The following is a 17781-nucleotide window of genomic DNA, read 5'->3' as shown; positions in this document are numbered from 1 at the left end:
TTGATGAGCTGATGTCAGCAGTGATTTCTGCAGTGGTGAAGCGTAGTTGATTTCCAACAAACTGCAGTTCGTTATTTTGCACTTTTTTCACCACTTTCACTCCTTTTACCACTTTCACACCACATGAAAACGCACCTACAAAGCAACACGTGTAATTCCGCGTAGGTACACTACCTACGTTCCACGGCGTCAGTTGAGGATTACTCTAGAACTTGGCAGGCTGCCAGCGAGTCTTCGCCCGGGGCTGGGGTTCGACATGGGCCAGCGGTCGGGCCTGTGTCATAAGTGTCCGCTACCTAATGCCTATATCATAAAGGAAATTGCTACGCCACAGGTGGATAAGAGGATATTAGTGCATTGTCAAAGCGCGTTTTAGTGTGTTTTTTCATTTGTGCTTGCCGAGTGTTATGTAGGACTACGAGTACCTACGCTGATCCCAAGTGTTTTTACCGCAAAATGCTGTAATAAGCATTCATACCACAAAAACCTTCAACCATCCGGTCTTTATTGAAACCTGTAATATTGAAACAACAACATTTATAATATGGAATTGAACAAAAAGCGAATTCTAGCCGCAATTGGCAAAGCCACCACTGTGGCGCGGAGGCAGCCGCTGCCAAGTCGCTAGATCCTGGGAATTTCGCGCGAAAATGAGCGGCCTCGCAAGGATACCCGCCAAAGTCGCCAGATCTGGGGAGTTTCGCGCGAAAAATCAGCGGGAACATTGAGGCGTTTCGCAAACTGGCGTCACCAGCCGTGCGCGCGCGCGCGCGTTGTTACAATGTCACCAGCAGTACCAACTGTGAAAATGGCCTCGGCACTTGCACCCCACGGCCGTAAAATAATATTGCGACAAATCATACCACCAGACCGCGGCCGGCCGGCACTGGCGACGCGCCGAAAAATCAAACGGCTGCGCGCGCCAACGTCAGCGCGCATGCGCGGCCGATCAACAACGCACACGATACGCGGGGCTGCCCTCAACGGGTCACCGGTAGATAGATCGAAAGAGAGAGTGAGAGTGAGAGAGAGAGAGACAGAGCGAGATACAGAGAATCTGGGCGGTTGATTGTATTATGTACAGAGTGGCTGGCGGCGCCCTGCCTGAGAAGCTGTCTCGCCTGGCGGAGCCAGCGCCGCCCAGCGGGCGACACGCGTAGTAAAACTTCGCTAGCCGCTCACGAGATGGCAGCAGCAGCAGCGGTAGCGACCGGCAGAAGGTAATAATATACAGGTACGCACATACAGCTCACTATAATATACGTATGTATCACCCAATCAAATTAACGATAGAAACGGTGGCGCTCGCGCCGGCGCATCCAGTAATTACAAACTTCACAATCACACGCGAGATGGCACTGGCATCGGCGCCGGCCGCCCGGTACCACCAATACGAATCGCAGAGAGATAGAGAGAGAGGCGAGATTTCTACATTGATAACTCGAGCCCTCCACACCCAGCGCACCACCACACGGAGAACATCGTATTCGCCACTCTTCGACCCTCTCACACTCACACTCACTCGCGCATTTTCACGAATCTGTTAACGACCAAGCACATCACTGAATGTGAATGTAAGGACCGCGCAACACTGAAAAGGCAGGCGGGCTCAGGGGGACCGGGGGGAGGGGGGAGCACACTGCTAGATCCGGCTGGCTGGTCAGGGGAGGGGACGGGGGGAGGGCGGGACGGGAGCTTGTCCGCTCCGGGGCTCACTGGGCCGACCGGAGTGACACCTGGTGGCCGCGCGCCAAGCCGAGGTGAGTGCAGTCGCCGCCAGGGCGGCGCCACGTGTCACAACTCACTGAAACGGGAGACGTCGGCTGTCAGGGCAGATCCTCGGGAGTATTCATGTCAAATTACGGTTGATAAGTAACTCTGATCAACACAGTCGATGTCCCACTAGTTGACAAGCAATACAGCGATAACACCTTCAGAAAAGTAACAAGCACTTACTCTTCCAGAGTTTCCCAAAGCAAATCTTTGACGCCTGTACTCTGAATGCTAAGTGCTCACTTGTTCGTGTCTACCTGATACCTCAGAACAATATGACTTCTCTCACCTATCACTGCAAGACCACCTCTGACCCATCCACTCCCCTTCCTTCAACATCTCCTTCAAGCATGCCTCTCACATGGTTACAACACATCCCATCCCTCTCCCACCATCCCTCCCTCCCTCCATCCATCCCTCCTCCCCCTATCCTACCTTCGCGGGTGGCGCGTCATTCACGAGTGGTTGTTGGCGGGCGCCGTCTCCCTGCCTGCCGGCGACTGGGGGCTGGCGTCCCGACGAGGCGGCATCCTCTCGTTCATCGCGTCCAGACCCTTAGCCTCCTCGAAGGAGGCAATCTTGTGGTTGGGTGAGAAGCCTTGCAGGGCGCTGCGGAGGGTGACTTTTCCTCCCGAGAGAGCGCCCAGAGGCAGGGCGCCGGTCGGCGTGAGGCCCTTCAGCTGGAGCACCGACTCGTTCTCCTCTCTGTGGGGGGAGAGGGAGGGAGGGGAGGGTCAGAAGGAAAGTGGTGTCCAGAAGTGATGGGGTGTGAGGGAGAAGGGCAGTAAAAGCCACAGTGTCACATCGACAGCAGTGGAAAACCCCAATGATGATATTTATAGAACTGTTAAACATTACATTTTACTAAGCCCATTAACAACAAAAAAAGATACAGGATATGCTCCGTAGAGCTTGTTATAAAAGTATGTATTACAGGGTGTCCACGTCAAAAGTGTACCCAGACTTTTCTCCATATTTTATCTTAAAAACATCACACTCACGAACAATTGCCCTCGTTTGAGAGCCAAGGCAATGGCAAAACATTTGCTATGCTTTTCAACTGTGCTCGGCACTCTGCTGACCAGCGCGTGCCGTCTAGAGCAACTGCTCTATATGAGCCCCTTTGCGTCGGGCCACCGCCGGCAGATGGACCGTCTGGAGGTGGGTGATCGCCTGGTCAACCATGTGGGAAGGAAGGCGACGGATCTCGTCGATGATGACGTCTTTCAGGTCCTGGGTCGACCCTGGATTGCCAGCGTATGCACAAGTCCTTGAGAAAGCCCCACAAGAAGAAATCTAGAGGGCTGAGGTCGGGCGAGTGGGGAGCCCATTCCACCGCGCTTTTCAAGCTGATGTGGCGGTCAGGAAAGCGCTCCTCCAGGAATTCCAGCGACCGTTTGGCGGTGTGAGGCGGCGCCCCGTCCTGTTGAAACCATTCTTCATGGCGACGGATCCCGCGTCTCCGCTTCAGCTCTCGCCAGAATGGTTCCAGTGCCTCCGAGACATAGCGTTCTAGCGTTACGGTGTTGTGTTTGTCTCTCCCCTGTCGTCTTCGAAAAAGAAAGGGCCGATAAGGCCCCCTCCATGCCTCATTGCCACCCAAACCGATACTTTCCTGCTGTGCAGAGGCATGGTCTGAACTTTTTCTAGGCAATGGGATCCCAGTGCACGGGGCATTGTGGGATTTCACATGCCACGGTCCGTCTGCCGGCGGTGGCCCGACGCAAAGCGGCTCATATAGAGAAGTTGCTCTAGACGGCACGCGCTGGTCATCAGAGTGCCGAACACAGTTGAAAAGCATAGCAAATGTTTTGCCATTGCCTTGGCTCTCAAACGAGGGCAATTGTTTGTGAGTGTAATGTTTTTAAGATAAAATACGGAGAAAAGTCTGGGTACACTTTTGACGTGGACACCCGGTATATTGTCAATAATCATAAGTCGTATACAAAGCTATGCAGCATTTATATAAATTGGTATATGAAAAGTAACGTAAAAAATATTATGCAGCTACTGTCTTCCCCAATACATGCAAAAAATAGAAAATATTCAACCACTTCAGTTTCTACAAAACCCAGCAAAAGTAATTTCCTTCCAAAAAATCACTAGATTTATAACAATACGAATTACACCACAACTCAAAGCGATCGTAAATAGCCGTAGATACTGCGCTCCAGCGTTTATGGCGCGGGCCTGACCTGAGCACGGAGAAGACGCGCGCCATTTTGCCGATGGCGCGAATCTTGTTGCGGATCACCTCCTTTCTCAGTGCGGCTGCTCGCTCTGGAGGCCAGAGCACGAGTTAGCCGGCGCGACGGACAATAGGGGGGAAACACAGGGAAACGCAGGGAAACACAGGGAAACACGGGGAGAGACAGGGAAGAAAGAGGCAATACAGGGGACACAGGACAATAGGCCGGAGCAGGAGCTAGCCGGCGTGACGGACAACGGGGGGAAACACGGGGTAACGCAGGGAAACACAGGGAAACACGGGGAGGGACAGGGGAATACAGGGACAGAGGAGTAGAGGCCAGAGCAAGAGTTAGCCGGCGTGACGGATAACGGGTAAACACGGGGTAACGCAGGGAAACACAGGGAAACACGGGGGGAGACAGGGAAGAAAGAGGCAATACAGGGGACACAGGACAATAGGCCGGAGCAGGAGCTAGCCGGCGTGACGGACAACGGGGGGAAACACGGGGTAACGCAGGGAAACACAGGGAAACACGGGGAGGGACAGGGGAATACAGGGACAGAGGAGTAGAGGCCAGAGCAAGAGTTAGCCGGCGTGACGGATAACGGGTAAACACGGGGTAACGCAGGGAAACACAGGGAAACACGGGGAGAGACAGGGAAGAAAGAGGCAATACAGGGGACACAGGACAATAGGCCGGAGCAGGAGCTAGCCGGCGTGACGGACAACGGGGGGAAACACGGGGTAACGCAGGGAAACACAGGGAAACACGGGGAGGGACAGGGGAATACAGGGACAGAGGAGTAGAGGCCAGAGCAAGAGTTAGCCGGCGTGACGGATAACGGGTAAACACGGGGTAACATGGGGAAACACGGAGGGAGAAATTGGGATATAAGGAGGAAACGTGGGAAACCCTGAGAAAAGACAGAGCAAGAGTAAGCCGGTGCGAGGAACTTCGGGGGAAAAGGGAAACACTGAAAATATGGATATAATACGGGAAACATGAGCATTTAGGAAGCACATGGAAAGAGAGGAAAAATGGCAGCACAAAATAATTAGGCACATTATACGAGATAGGACGAATCCAGGGTAGTCAGCAAGGGAAACAAGTAATTCAAATGTAAGCCACAGCACAAAGTTGTCAACGCGGGGAATTCGGAACGGCGTTAAGTACTGAATATGAAAATAAGATTTGCGGACTCATTGCCAGCGTGGTCATTTACGACCAGAAAATGGCCAGTCCTATGTGATGAATCTCAAAATCACGGGCAAGGAAAGGACACAGGGCATTCAGCAGGGCTCAACAATGACTGGGGGAATGGATAAAAAACAATATGTTTACGCCATACATCAAGGTGGGACAATTAATCTAGAGGTAAATCAACATTAATTGTAAGAAATACAATATACATGATAGACGTACAAAAAGAATATCAAGATAACCAAGCACAAATAGCTAACGATAGTTAAAGCTACTTTACATTTAAAAATAACAGCATACCTATTTTACACAAATTACATGGTTTCAAGGCCGTACAGTTCAAAATCAATAGAAAACGTGAAATTAAAGTCACGCTGGTGATGTGATGATAATGTACAAAATGAATAAGATGGATATAGATTAATAGAAACAATGAAATATTTCATTACAAAAGCTAAATAACTGAACTTAACAATAGATGGAATAATGCCAACAAAATCATTTCGGGCACGGAGAGCCACCCAGCACCACTGAAAACCACAACCTTTGTACACCTTCACCATGGGACCAAATATTCACCCCATAGCAACCCTTCACACGACCACAAAGCAGGCCCCAAATACTGGTCTAAACCGGTACTACCAAGCAATGCACACACAACCAGGACATCATAGGACTCAGACTGTTAGTATCAGATGGACCACGCACGCAGCATTATACGCACACACACGCACACACAAAACACAACCATGCGTGTTAGTCGATGCAGAGAGTTCATGTTCAGTTTACACCGGGTTCTTCGGTGGATCCGTTGAAAAACTGCAATCGAATAGGGTCTGCAAAAATCACATCGTTATCTAGGCTGGATCGGACGGCGAAATAATGCCCTACATATGCCATGTCTAAGTTGACGATCATACCATAGCCAACTCTAACCATATACTGAAATGGAAATCTTCGGAATGTATCTTCAGGACATTGCCAAAGGCCCAAACAGGATGGATTCTTGCTGCACTTAAGAGCCTGAAATCCATCATAAGAGCAAAATGCACAAAACTACGACCAAACTAGTTGCTCTGGCATTCACTAATGCCCAAAAGATGTCGGAAAACAACATGAAGATATCAAGCAGCAAGTGGCATCCGATACAAGCAAAACTACTGGCATTCTCACCCCGTTCCTTAAAAGTTCCATAGCAGGCCAAATCAATTAATACGAAAAACACCCTATCATCTTATTTTTGTCTTGTCAATAACGAAAAAGCACTTCAAGCAAAATGATGAAGATTGTATGGAATAATTTTGAAACATAAGTGCCGAATGTATATGGGAATTAAAAACATTTTCGACACGAATCTTCAGAATCCGGTAAAACCAGCACCTGATTTGTCTTCTTGAGAAATAAAAGTCCTAAGATCACAAACTTCTTCAATATAATCCCGTTATTATGCAACCCTAACACGATTTCTAAGCGCTATTATTTACAATCATGCATTGCTCCAGGTTTACTTCATGCGTTGTGAGTGTGTATGCGTGTGCGCAAGTACGGTCGCTGTTTAATGATGCATGTTGCCACTGATGTTAAATTGACGTGGCATTGACGTGAAGCTGACGTCTCTCAGTGAATTCAGTGCAGTGTTCGGTATCCAGTGCCATATTTCGTGACCACATTAACCCTCGCAAGCACATGGGGGGGTTGCCACCCCCCCCCCCCCCGGCAGTCTTTCTGCTCTGCACTCAACATTTTTAGAGCTAGAAGGCTGATTTTTCGTATAGCTGCTCGTCTATCCTTTCTTATGTCCACTGAAAATTTCAAGTTTCTGTGATTTTTGGTTTCGGAGATATGACCTTGTTTTTCAGGTCATGTCATGACCCAAATGGCCAATTCTCAACATCTTGCGTTTGCCATGGGCCTTGTGAGCTTTTGACACCCTGATTTCGGCCTTTTTTGCCAGTCTTACCTCCCACCTATCATGGAACATGTTGTTCGACGATGTACAGGGGTCAAGGTCAGGGTCAAGGTCAACCTAGGTCATCTAAGATAATTGCGTTTTAGGCAAGCTGAAGTTACTTTTTGTGAAGTTTTTTGACTGCATTTTTTGGTAAAAGCTTCTCAGATCATGATTTCATGTGATATGGACCCAAAAACAATCGGTGCACACATCAGTATACACACAGACACACACAGACATACAAACACATATAATTGACCTTGACCTAACTTGACCTGAAATGACCTCAGCAGCAAAATTCTGGTCGGATAGTGTGACAAAGAGGTTCTAGCTGGCTTGGCACCAGAAAACAGCATCGTCATCGGTATTTGATAAGCAGCGCACTTGATATCCAACGGTGACCCAAAACAGCAACATTTTTTAGTTTGACCTGACCTGGAAGGTCAATGACTGACCTGAGAAGGTAAAACTGGGTATCTTTGGATTCGTCTCTTCCCAAAGAATCTGTTTGGTCTTTACTGCTAAGCTCTATCTCCAACAGGAACGAAATGGCGCGGGGGGGGGGGTGGCAACCACCCCCCCCCCCATGTGCGTTCTAGGATGGGAAAATGGCATGTGCGGGCGAGGGTTAACCTTTAGTTTCACTTAACTACAATACCTCAACCTCTAAGCATACGGGCGACTAGGTAACTATGGCAACCACTCTACACTAGTTATGTCTAGGGTTCTACAAACTATCACCCAAAACCCTTTCCGCACACCAAAAGCACGCACAGGACGAAAACCATCCACGCAGAAAACTTTCACCGAAGCGGACAGAACCCACCACCATCTTGCCCGACATTCTGTTCTGCGGACTGCGCGGATCCTGCTAGCGCTAACCACTAACAGAACAAGCAAACTTCACGCCCGTGCTCGCGCGCTGGTCGTGACACGTTCGCCACACTTGCCTGGATCTGTAAGTTTTCACAACGGAAGAGCGAGTGATTGCGGAGACACAGCGCAACGCAAGCCGAGGTATGAAAAAGGCAGAGGCGGCGTCAATGGGGAGAGGGGGAGAGAGGGGGAGAGAGAGAGGGGGGAACCTGCCGTACTATTGTGATGAAGTGATGTTTTTACTTCCAAACGGGTAACGCAAACAGCAATTGTTATAGAGAGCTATCGAGAATGTGTGCTCTACTGACATTATTTGATTTTAATCGGCGTATCTAAAATTAATAATTTCATCACAGTTGTAAGGCAGGTTTGTCAAATCATGAGTTCCTCATGAGACTTCTTTCGTCGACATGGGAGGGGGGAGGGGTCACAGGGGCCTGAAAAGCAGCAGAGTACAGGATATAGTGAAAGCGTTACAATGCATATTCGGCGGCATAAATGATGAAATATGACATTTTAAACCAAAGTGCAAGCAAAGCTGAATGTAGGTGCTTTCTAAAAGAAGCGGTAATCATGAAAAGCACATTGTTTTACAAGCTAAAATGATGAAGAAATGCTTTAGGCTATATACAGTTAGCAGTTGTCATTTTAATAGAGAAAATAGCTTAGTTCAATTTCATTTTTTCAGCGCAAACGCCTAAAATAATAATCCTCAAAATTTAAAATTTATCTGTTGTCAGTTTCCAACACGCACAGAATTAAAAGCAAGCCTAGTATTAGCAATGCAAGCGATTTTTCTTATTCAGCACTTGTTTCGGGATAGTATGTGCAGACGCAATAGCTTATTTTCACCTGAGCCTAGCGTTAGGAATGCAATAATCACAAAAGCAAATCACTTGTCAACTAAGTCGCCTGGACTGACACACAGGGGCACATAGAGGTCACACAGGGGTCACAATGGTTGGGCAAGTCTGAATCACAAGGTCACGTAGCCACACTGTCTTCATTGATCAATTTATACACAAGGGACAATAGTTATTAACCAAAAAACATATTAGGAACTCTAGTAAACATAAACAGCCAATAACCTGTCGGGGATTCTAGTCAACAGCCAATCACATCTCACTACACACACTTGTTAGCCAATCAGACGCAGGGGATCCTTGTCAATAGCCAATCACACTCCACCGCACAGTTGTTAGCCAATCAGACGTCAGCGATCACTCTCGCAGCCAATCACAGGCCGTTTTGGATGGGTCTACCGACCAATCAAACACTTTGGCCTGTCCTGTCAGCCAATCAAATACCACTCCCTCCTTTGACTACCAATCACAGGTCAGGAAAGATTCTCGCTGACCAATCAAAAGCCACCAGCTATCCACTCAACCAATCACAATCACAGGGGGCGGAGTCTGTCCTGTGAGATAACTGCAGGTTGTTTGAAATAGACAAGCACTATTCATTAGAATTGTGTTTTTCTATTGAATAGCAACACACTGCAAAAGCACGGTCTCTAGACCACCGATAACTTCACACAGCCGGGTGAGCTTTCACACGGGTGAGGGTCACTTCACTTCACACACACACTTCACACAACACTCACCCTGGTCAGCGGGCACCTCTGTCCCGGAGAGACTGGCTACAAGTCGCTCCGCGTATAATTTGTCTACACAAACACATAGGTATGGACAATGTTCACAAGTGCGACAGTGCTTATCCGACAAATAGCTCGTGCGGGGGTGAATCTCAAACGCAAGTGCGAATTTCGCCTTGTGCGAAATTGTGTGACTTAGAAAAGACATGGATTAGACCATAGACTGTTTTGGACGGTTTGACTATATGCTTAATGACGAGAAGCGATGGGTGAGACATACAGACGCTTGGTTTTATAGATTGACACTGGTGCATACATAGGGAAAACTAACCTAAACAAAACACAACAGATTAGCGTTAAGGCAGACCACAGACTCATGAGACAAAATCCATCGTTTGAAATGGAAAAGCAGCTGAACATATAGAACTGATAAAATACGAATTTCCAGCCGTTTTCCCAGTTAAACCTTTCTTTCTTTCACAACAAATAATACTTCAACCGTCCATCCAAACTAGTTCACTTTCTTTTAATGTCCGAGCAGCTTGATCCATCTGAGTCTAAATGCTGGACAGATTGAGAGTTGCATAAATGGGAGCATCAGCAATAAAATACCATACAAATCATCACAAAGTCTTTCACTATTTTCACAAATAAGCCTTTCAAACCCGATTATATCTTCTTCGCAGACTCAAATATCAAAGGGCAGCCGAAACCAGGCTAGGGTGAAACCAAAATCAACCATATCCAGACGATATGTGAAATGGAAAGATGATCATTTGCCCCGAGGCCTATGAAGCAGAGTAAGGATTTTACATTCATTATCCAAATAAAATCCAAATAAAAGCCCAAATAAAAATAGAGGAATGAGAGAAATGAGAAAACGAGCGAGAAAGAAAAACAGTGAAAGAAAGAGAAAGGATCATAAACAAAAGAAACAGAGACAGAAAGAGACATCGGGATAGAGAATGAGCGACAGAGACAGAGACAGAGAGAGGGACAGACATAGAGAGTGAGACAGAGATAGAGACAGAGACAGAGAGAGGGACGCACCGTCCTCGAAGGTCTCTTCGCCATCAGTCATCAGCTCGTCATCTGAACAGATGTTCAGCAGGTTGACCAGCATCTCCGTTACTGCAGGCACCAGAGGTCACTGGTCAGGTCATGAAAGGTCAGCCGGGGACCGTTTGGGTCATGGAGGATCACGAAAGGGTAGGTTAGGTTGAAGGGGTCGAGTTACGAGTAGTCAGGTTAATGATCGTATGATCATCAACCCGTTCATATTAACTGCTCGGGTACCTACTACCACCTTACGCTATTCGAGTAGATCTGTAGGTGAGTTGATATGAATTGGGATGCATTTCTTGAATGCGGTGCGGGATAATAAGCTACACTAAACCATCAGCACTGCTAACAGTTGTGCTTCATTTGAATGAAGAAGACGATACACTTTAAATGTGCCTTTTGGATCCCTAAATGAGGAGAGTGAAGAACACATCAATATGTTACATTTGACAGGTTGGGAAGCTAAATCCATTAGAGGGCGCACCAATCATACTGCTCTACCACGGACTTTTCCGCTAAAACAGGGACAAATTCCGAAATAAGACTTACCTTTTTCGCCGACGAACGGCAGTGACCAGGTGAACACATCCATGAAGTTGGGCAGCCAGTATGGATGTGGCGAGCAGTTGAACTGGCGTATGTTCATCACATTGTTCTCGTACTTTAACACCGCCGCCTGGTGGCAGAGGGACAAAGTGTTAGTTGATGTGTCTGTCAATAGATGGCGGGCTCATCGCCGATGCCGTACGATCGCCCGTCATCGATTCCGCGATGCTAATTCGCTGGTGTTGGGGATGGGGCGGGGAGGGAGGCGACCAGGGGAGGAAAGGGGAGGGGAGTAGTGATGTCATTTTCCAAAGAAATGTCTGACCGATACCGACCGAAACCAAAATTTGGGGAAAATTTCCGACCGAATACCGACCGATAACATCCCAAGCCAAAATTTGACCGAAATTTGACCGAAATTCTATTTGCTATTACTCTACCCCAAAGTTAAAATATTTGGTAAATTCTGATGGAAAATAATGGGAAATGGCATTTCAGTACAAGTTTAGTCAATTCTTAGCCACCGCAAAATACATTTTGTGGTAGAAGTTACATTGCTGAGGGTAGCAACGCATGGACCTCAGCATTTCACAGATTTGGTTAATTAGCATTGTCAAGAATCTACTGTGGTCTATGTAAGGAAGAATGCTCATTCATGTTACAAAGGCACGATCAATATAGTAAGTCAAATGGTTGGTAATAGGTATGTTCATGACAGCATTCCCTAGGAGAAAAGGCGGAATCAAAACACCACAATTCACATCAAAACTGCTTGGAAACTTGCCTTGAGTCTTGAGATGTGGTCTGAGATACTCTACAAAGAATTTGACACTGAAAATCCAGCTGATCAGGCAGGTATAGTAGGTAGCTCTGAGCTTGAATTCTGTCCCAAAAATGAAATGAAAATTCATTATACAGGCACTTTGTCTTATCTCTTGTTTGTCTTATCTTTACAAGAAAACAAAATATGCAGACAAAATTAATACCTACAAACTACAAAGTGGCGCCAAAGTGGCGCAAAAAGTAATAGAAGAACCAAGGATTGACTTTTTAGATCCTCTCTTCCCTAACGAAAGGATGTATGATGATGACGTAATATTTATTTATATGCCCTTTTGGTCGAATTATTGAAGGGAAATTAATTTTCTTGTAGTGAATTACACTCACAATGTTGATTTCATTAGAATTAAATATCGTGTTGGATCATTTACATCAATAAAATAATTCACGAGGCAGCATGTAATAATCCAAAACTTTTTTTTTGCAGCAACTTAATCAGCTGGTTTAAAGTCTCTGTTATGGCGCATCTGTTTCGAAATCCTTCCTTGTGTTTGGAATGTGGAAGATTCCAGAAATCGGACATGGGCCGAATCTGTAGTTTTTGTCAAGATTCCTATGTTTTTATGTTGTGGTCATCTAGATTTCAAACATTTGGTTGGTACCTGCAATATTTAACCCTCGCACGACCAGGCCATTTCTCATAACACGAACGAACAGGGGGGGGGGTTGTTACGACCCCCCCCCCTGGCGTTTCGAAACGGAAGGTCGTAGAGCTTAGCGGAAAAAACCAACGGATTGCTCTCAACGAGATCTCGCGATTGGTGGTATATTTTTTGGTCCTAGGTCAACATTTGACCTACTTTTGACCGGTCAAAGGTCAAATTTTCGGAAAAATAAATTTTTTTCAACTTTCGGCGGCGATTGCGGCAAAACGGTGGGAGATATCGACTTGAAACCTTCACTATCGTGTTCCTTGATCAATTCTCTATCGTTTGGTATGTATTTCGTTTCCCTAGCTCTAAAAATGGCGCGTTGGGAGCGCCGGAAGTCGGCAAGGTCACAGTCGGCGGCAGAAATTCGAAAAATCAAAATTTAAATTTTTGAAATCTGATTGTATTTTTGGATTTGGGAGGTCCATTTGCTCCCTATAGAAGCTAATATTGCTGCATATTCCCATTGAGGTGACAAGAATTAGCAAAATAGTGGTTCGGGCGCTTTTCAAAAATAGTACCGGACGCTGTTCCTCTTGTGACGTCATAGCTCCGTGACCTGACCTGACCCGGTCAAATTTCTTATACCATATGATAGCCAATACTTGCCCCAACATGCATGGGAAGTTTCATCACGATCCATCAACCGATGTCCGTACCACCGGCAGGAAACCTCGGGCGTTGGCACTCAGTTTGTGAAAATCCGGCCGGAGGCTGTACCTCTTATGACGTCATAACTCCGTGACCTGACATGACCCGATCAATTTTTTTCGGCAAAAGATGCGCAAAGGTTGCCCCAGAGGGTATTGAAAATTTCAGCCCGCTACGACAAGCCGTTTAGCGTGCACTTTGAAAAAACCTCAGGGGGGGGGGGGTTGATACAACCCCCCCCCCCCCTAGGCGTTCTAGGGTTAAGGAGAATGTGGAATAGTAGAACACCTGTGAAATGTAAATGTGATCACTGCTAAGTGCTAAGTGCACTGTCCAGTCTTCAGAAACACATTTCAGTAGTTTTTTTTTTGTCCTTGCATTTTTGATGACTGTATAATGATTTTTGTAGGCAATACTTCTTTGATTACAGGTGAAATTTTAACAGTTAGACTGGAATAGGGTTTCAAAATTGTGTGTACTTGTGGCTGAGTCAAAATCAGCCTGCTTGTAGTTGTGGTTGGACAATGGGTGGCTGCTGCCTGCTGGGTGGGATGGCTAATGAAGTTGCCAAAATGTGGCTTTGGCATTTGGGGGAAATTTTGCAACTCTATCATTAACATCTCAATAAATGACATTTTAACTAGGCAAAAATGGAATACTTTCTCTTTTTGAAAATGGTTTCACTGGCAGGGTGACCGAAAGTGTCCGATTTTTGGGGGGCCTGACCGACCGATTACCAAATCGGTCAGCATATCTTTTCGGTAACCGATTGACACCACTAGAGGGGAGGGAGGCTCCCCATAAGATCACAACCACTATGCGGGCGTGGTAAATGGCATATACGAGTGGCAAATGGCAGACTCGCCGACCGCATTTGGCAGCCTGTGGTAAGCCTGCGACCGGCCGCATATTGTTAGCTGCAATGCGGCTAGCTATGCAAGAGAGCGATGCATGAGAGTGAGCTATCATTTCTATCAGTTTCCCTTCCTATCTAGAACCTCACCCTGGTCAATGGCCATACATGAGGCTGTCGGTACACCTCCGAAGCGACAGTGATGTACAGTGTGCACTTATTTCTCTCCCCACCCTATAGCCACCCAATAGCCACCCATTTGCGCTATGCGCATCGCACATTGAATCTTCAAACGCATCACACTGTGCACCATCATCATACAATTCATCTCCCTACCCTGAGCCTCCCGACCCCACACACGTAACTATTCAGAACTCCCACATGAAACATTACACAATGAAAACCGGGACTGCGGAGTCGATAGATTTTCGGCGACTCAGGCTCAGACTCCGGCTACCAAAAATCGACTCCGACTCTAGTTCCGACTCCAAAGAGAAATGTCGACTCTGACCCCGCCGCCCTGATGAAAACTACAGTGAACCATACCCTGAGTAAACCATCTAGCACTTCCCAAAACGAGACATATTCCCTACAATCTACATACCTTGTTGCTGAAACGTCCACGAATTTTGGTGCCGAGAAGATGCTTAGTATTGTGTAGTGAATCTTAGCAGTCAGATTAGTGTTGTAGTATCTTACCTTGTTGTTGTAGACGTCCAGGTAGTTTGGTGCCGAGAAGCTGATGGTTAGTATCGCGTAGTGTATCTTAGCAGTCTGATTAGTGTTGGTGTATCCTACTTTGTTGTTGTAGACGTCCAGGTAGTTTGGTGCCGAGAAGTATTGTGTAGTGTATCTTAGCAGTCTGATTAGTGCTGGTGTATCTTACCTTGTTGTTGTAGACGTCCAGGTAGTTTGGTGCCGAGAAGTATTGTGTAGTGTATCTTAGCAGTCTGATTAGTGCTGGTGTATCTTACCTTGTTGTTGTAGACGTCCAGGTAGTTTGGTGCCGAGAAGTATTGTGTAGTGTATCTTAGCAGTCAGATTAGTGTTGTAGTATCTTACCTTGTTGTTGTAGACGTCCAGGTAGTTTGGTGCCGAGAAGATGGTTATTGGTTAATATTAAGCAGTGTATCTTAGCAGTCTGACTAGTGTTGGCGTATCTTACCTTGTTGTTGTAGACGTCCAGGTAGTTTGGTGCCGAGAAGATGGTGATCAGAGACGGGAAGCCGGTCGTCTGGCTCTTTCGGTACATTCGGTACCTGGGGGGGGGGGGGGGGGGCAGACACAGCGGTCAAGGTCAGGGTCAGGGTCAGGTACAGACACAGGGGTCAAGGCGCGGTCACGAAGAGTTACAATAGCGGGAGGGAAATCGGAGTCATTTGGACAGATCTTATAACGCAAAGAACCGATCAAGGCGTATTTTTTAACATTGCGATAGTGACTTCCTCCTGCAACATTTCTTCGGCAAATATGTAGCTATACGGTAGCAATAGAGCAAATATAATGTCACGTAGTATCGAACATTCGGATATTAGGTTAAAAACACACAAGTTTTGATCAAAAATACATAAAGGGATAACTGCATAAAGGGATAACTGAATCTTTCTTCCTGGAGTTCCGACCGACCAGGGGTAACTGGACCCTCAGTGAGAGAGTAATCGGACCCTCCGATCCAGGGTAACCGCATCAACCGGGGGTAATCGGACCGTCCGATTAGAGTAACTTACCCGGCGTCCTGTGCTTCGTGCGCCCGGATGATGGACAACAAGTTGTTCTGCTGGAGGAAGTCGCAGCACGCGGCGTAGCTGAAAAAAGAGGGTGGGAGGAGGGGTTAAAATGTTGCAGAGCACAATGATAATGGAGTAGCAGAAACCAAATAAAATGAAAACTGTAGCCGTGTGGGGATAGCCGTCGTTTGTAGAATGGTAAAACGCAAAAAATACTTGTTTTTCAATTATTCTTGTTGTTTGTCTATTGTTCAAATCTCCGTGGCATTGTCCACTCATTTTTAAATAATTATTGTTCCCGTAGGAAGAGAAGCAGCCGGCAGTAGAAGCCAGTAGAAGCCACCTACAACAGTTGCACTGGCAGCAATATGCCCTGGTAGCAGAACCTGTAGACGTTAATCTGTAGCGGTAGAATTCGGCAGAACACCTACCTGTAGAAGTAGGAGCAGCCGCGCACACTGTTGCACGGCGGTAGAGGTCAGTAGAGTTTAGTAGAGCACCTACCTGTAGAAGTAGGAGCAGCCGCGCACACTGTTACACGGCGGTAGAGGTCAGTAGAGTTTAGTAGAGCACCTACCTGTAGAAGTAGGAGCAGCCGCGCACACTGTTGTGTGTGAAGTGCTCTGCGTTACGCTCGTTGCCGAAATCTTCCAGCGGGTCCGACCAGAGGAGGTCACACATGGGACCGAACGCCGGGGGCTCCTTGAACCGGTCCAACTGCGGGTCAGAGGTCACAGGTCAGGTCATGTTAGCTCACGTAATTTAAAGGCCAGGTCAAATAAGGTCAAAGTCAGGTCGAGTAATGATAAGAAGGTGAAAGTGACGGGATACTGATACACGTTACTACTTCAAAAAGTTATCTCAACAGCATCATGTTATACGTCGATACCCCACCGTTCGTAACAAGCAGAACACTTCTAACCTTTCCGTCCGCTATCAAGCAAATCCGATGCAGAGACTCAATAAACAAATCACTTCTTTACACCTTTCTGCACGCAACAGTGCTACTCGGTAGGGGAATTATTTTATCACAGTAATAAACCCAAGCTGTTGTTAGCGAATTATGAGTTGTCACTGTCGTCTACAAGAATAAAGGCTCGTGACAATTACAAGACCCATAATCCCGTGATGTAGGTATACGAAAAGAATAAAGTGTGTTGATATCACCATATCACAAATGGTGCTACATGGAGTAAAACATAACCTACTTAACAAATGATTATGTGCATGTCATAACAACCTGCAAGTCGTCGTTAATTTACGGTCACGGCTAAAAAACTTCCGCATCTTTCAATTTAGAAAAAAACTAGTTAGTTCAATCTAGCACCAAAATTTTCAGTAAACGCGTTTCAATACCAAAATAAGTGCGGAACGTGGATAACCAAACATCCCATCCAGAAACGAGGCTTCGCTAGAATCATAGCTACAGTCCCTACCCCTTCCACCTCCCCCCCCCCCCTCCGTTGGCCCGCCATGTCACTTCCGGGCTCCAGCCGAGGAGCCAGCTGTATCGATTCTCTATGAGCGACGCGGGGGCGGCCGGGGGGTCTATGGCTGGGGGAGGAGGGGAGGACGGGAAGGGGAGGGGAGGGGGCAGATGGTAGCGAGGAAGCAGAAGAAAGGGAACCAGAAGAAGAGAAAAGAAAACATGCAGGAAGGACACTGAGGAAAGATTGATGGGTGGGAAAGGGAGACAGAGACGGAAGAAAGGCATCAGAGGGAGAAGAATAAAGGGACAGACAGACAACAAACCGATAAAAAGCAGACCCTAAGAGACTGAGAGAGTGAGACGTCAGAGAACTAGCCAGATATTGAGACAAAAGAGGAACAGGCAAGGAATAGACAGACAGACCGACTGACAGACAG

General features: G+C 46.9%; 1 protein-coding gene across 1 annotated transcript; it reads right to left on the bottom strand.

Annotated features, from left to right (window-relative positions):
* Positions 1-484: 484 nt before the first annotated feature.
* LOC122377344 (serine/threonine-protein phosphatase 2B catalytic subunit 3-like) lies at positions 485-16643 on the bottom strand. The gene is made up of 9 exons (XM_043357278.1): positions 16493-16643; positions 15916-15993; positions 15354-15447; positions 11198-11324; positions 10637-10717; positions 9596-9658; positions 3969-4053; positions 2209-2478; positions 485-1804 (listed from the first exon to the last, which is right to left on the bottom strand). Exons 1-8 carry the CDS (start codon positions 16594-16596, stop codon positions 2229-2231), a joined length of 882 nt encoding a protein of 293 aa, XP_043213213.1. The 5' UTR covers positions 16597-16643; the 3' UTR covers positions 485-1804; positions 2209-2228.
* Positions 16644-17781: the final 1138 nt, after the last annotated feature.

The sequence above is a fragment of the Amphibalanus amphitrite genome, unplaced genomic scaffold (assembly GCF_019059575.1).
Source record: "Amphibalanus amphitrite isolate SeventyFive unplaced genomic scaffold, NRLGWU_Aamphi_draft 002757F_arrow, whole genome shotgun sequence".
In the NCBI taxonomy this organism is placed as follows: Eukaryota; Metazoa; Arthropoda; class Thecostraca; order Balanomorpha; family Balanidae; genus Amphibalanus; species Amphibalanus amphitrite.
Note: the sequence above shows the minus strand (reverse complement) of the source record. Positions and strands in the feature narration are given on the sequence as shown.

Excerpts from the sequence above, each read along its gene's own strand:
- LOC122377344 (XM_043357278.1), bottom strand. The coding sequence starts at position 16,596 with ATGTGTGACCTCCTCTGGTCGGACCCGCTGGAAGATTTCGGCAACGAG. Across the intron at positions 11,325-15,353 it reads TGGACGTCTACAACAACAAG|GCGGCGGTGTTAAAGTACGA; the intron begins GTAAGATACGCC and ends CTCTGCCACCAG. Across the intron at positions 2,479-3,968 it reads CGCGTCTTCTCCGTGCTCAG|AGAGGAGAACGAGTCGGTGC; the intron begins GTCAGGCCCGCG and ends CTCCCCCCACAG.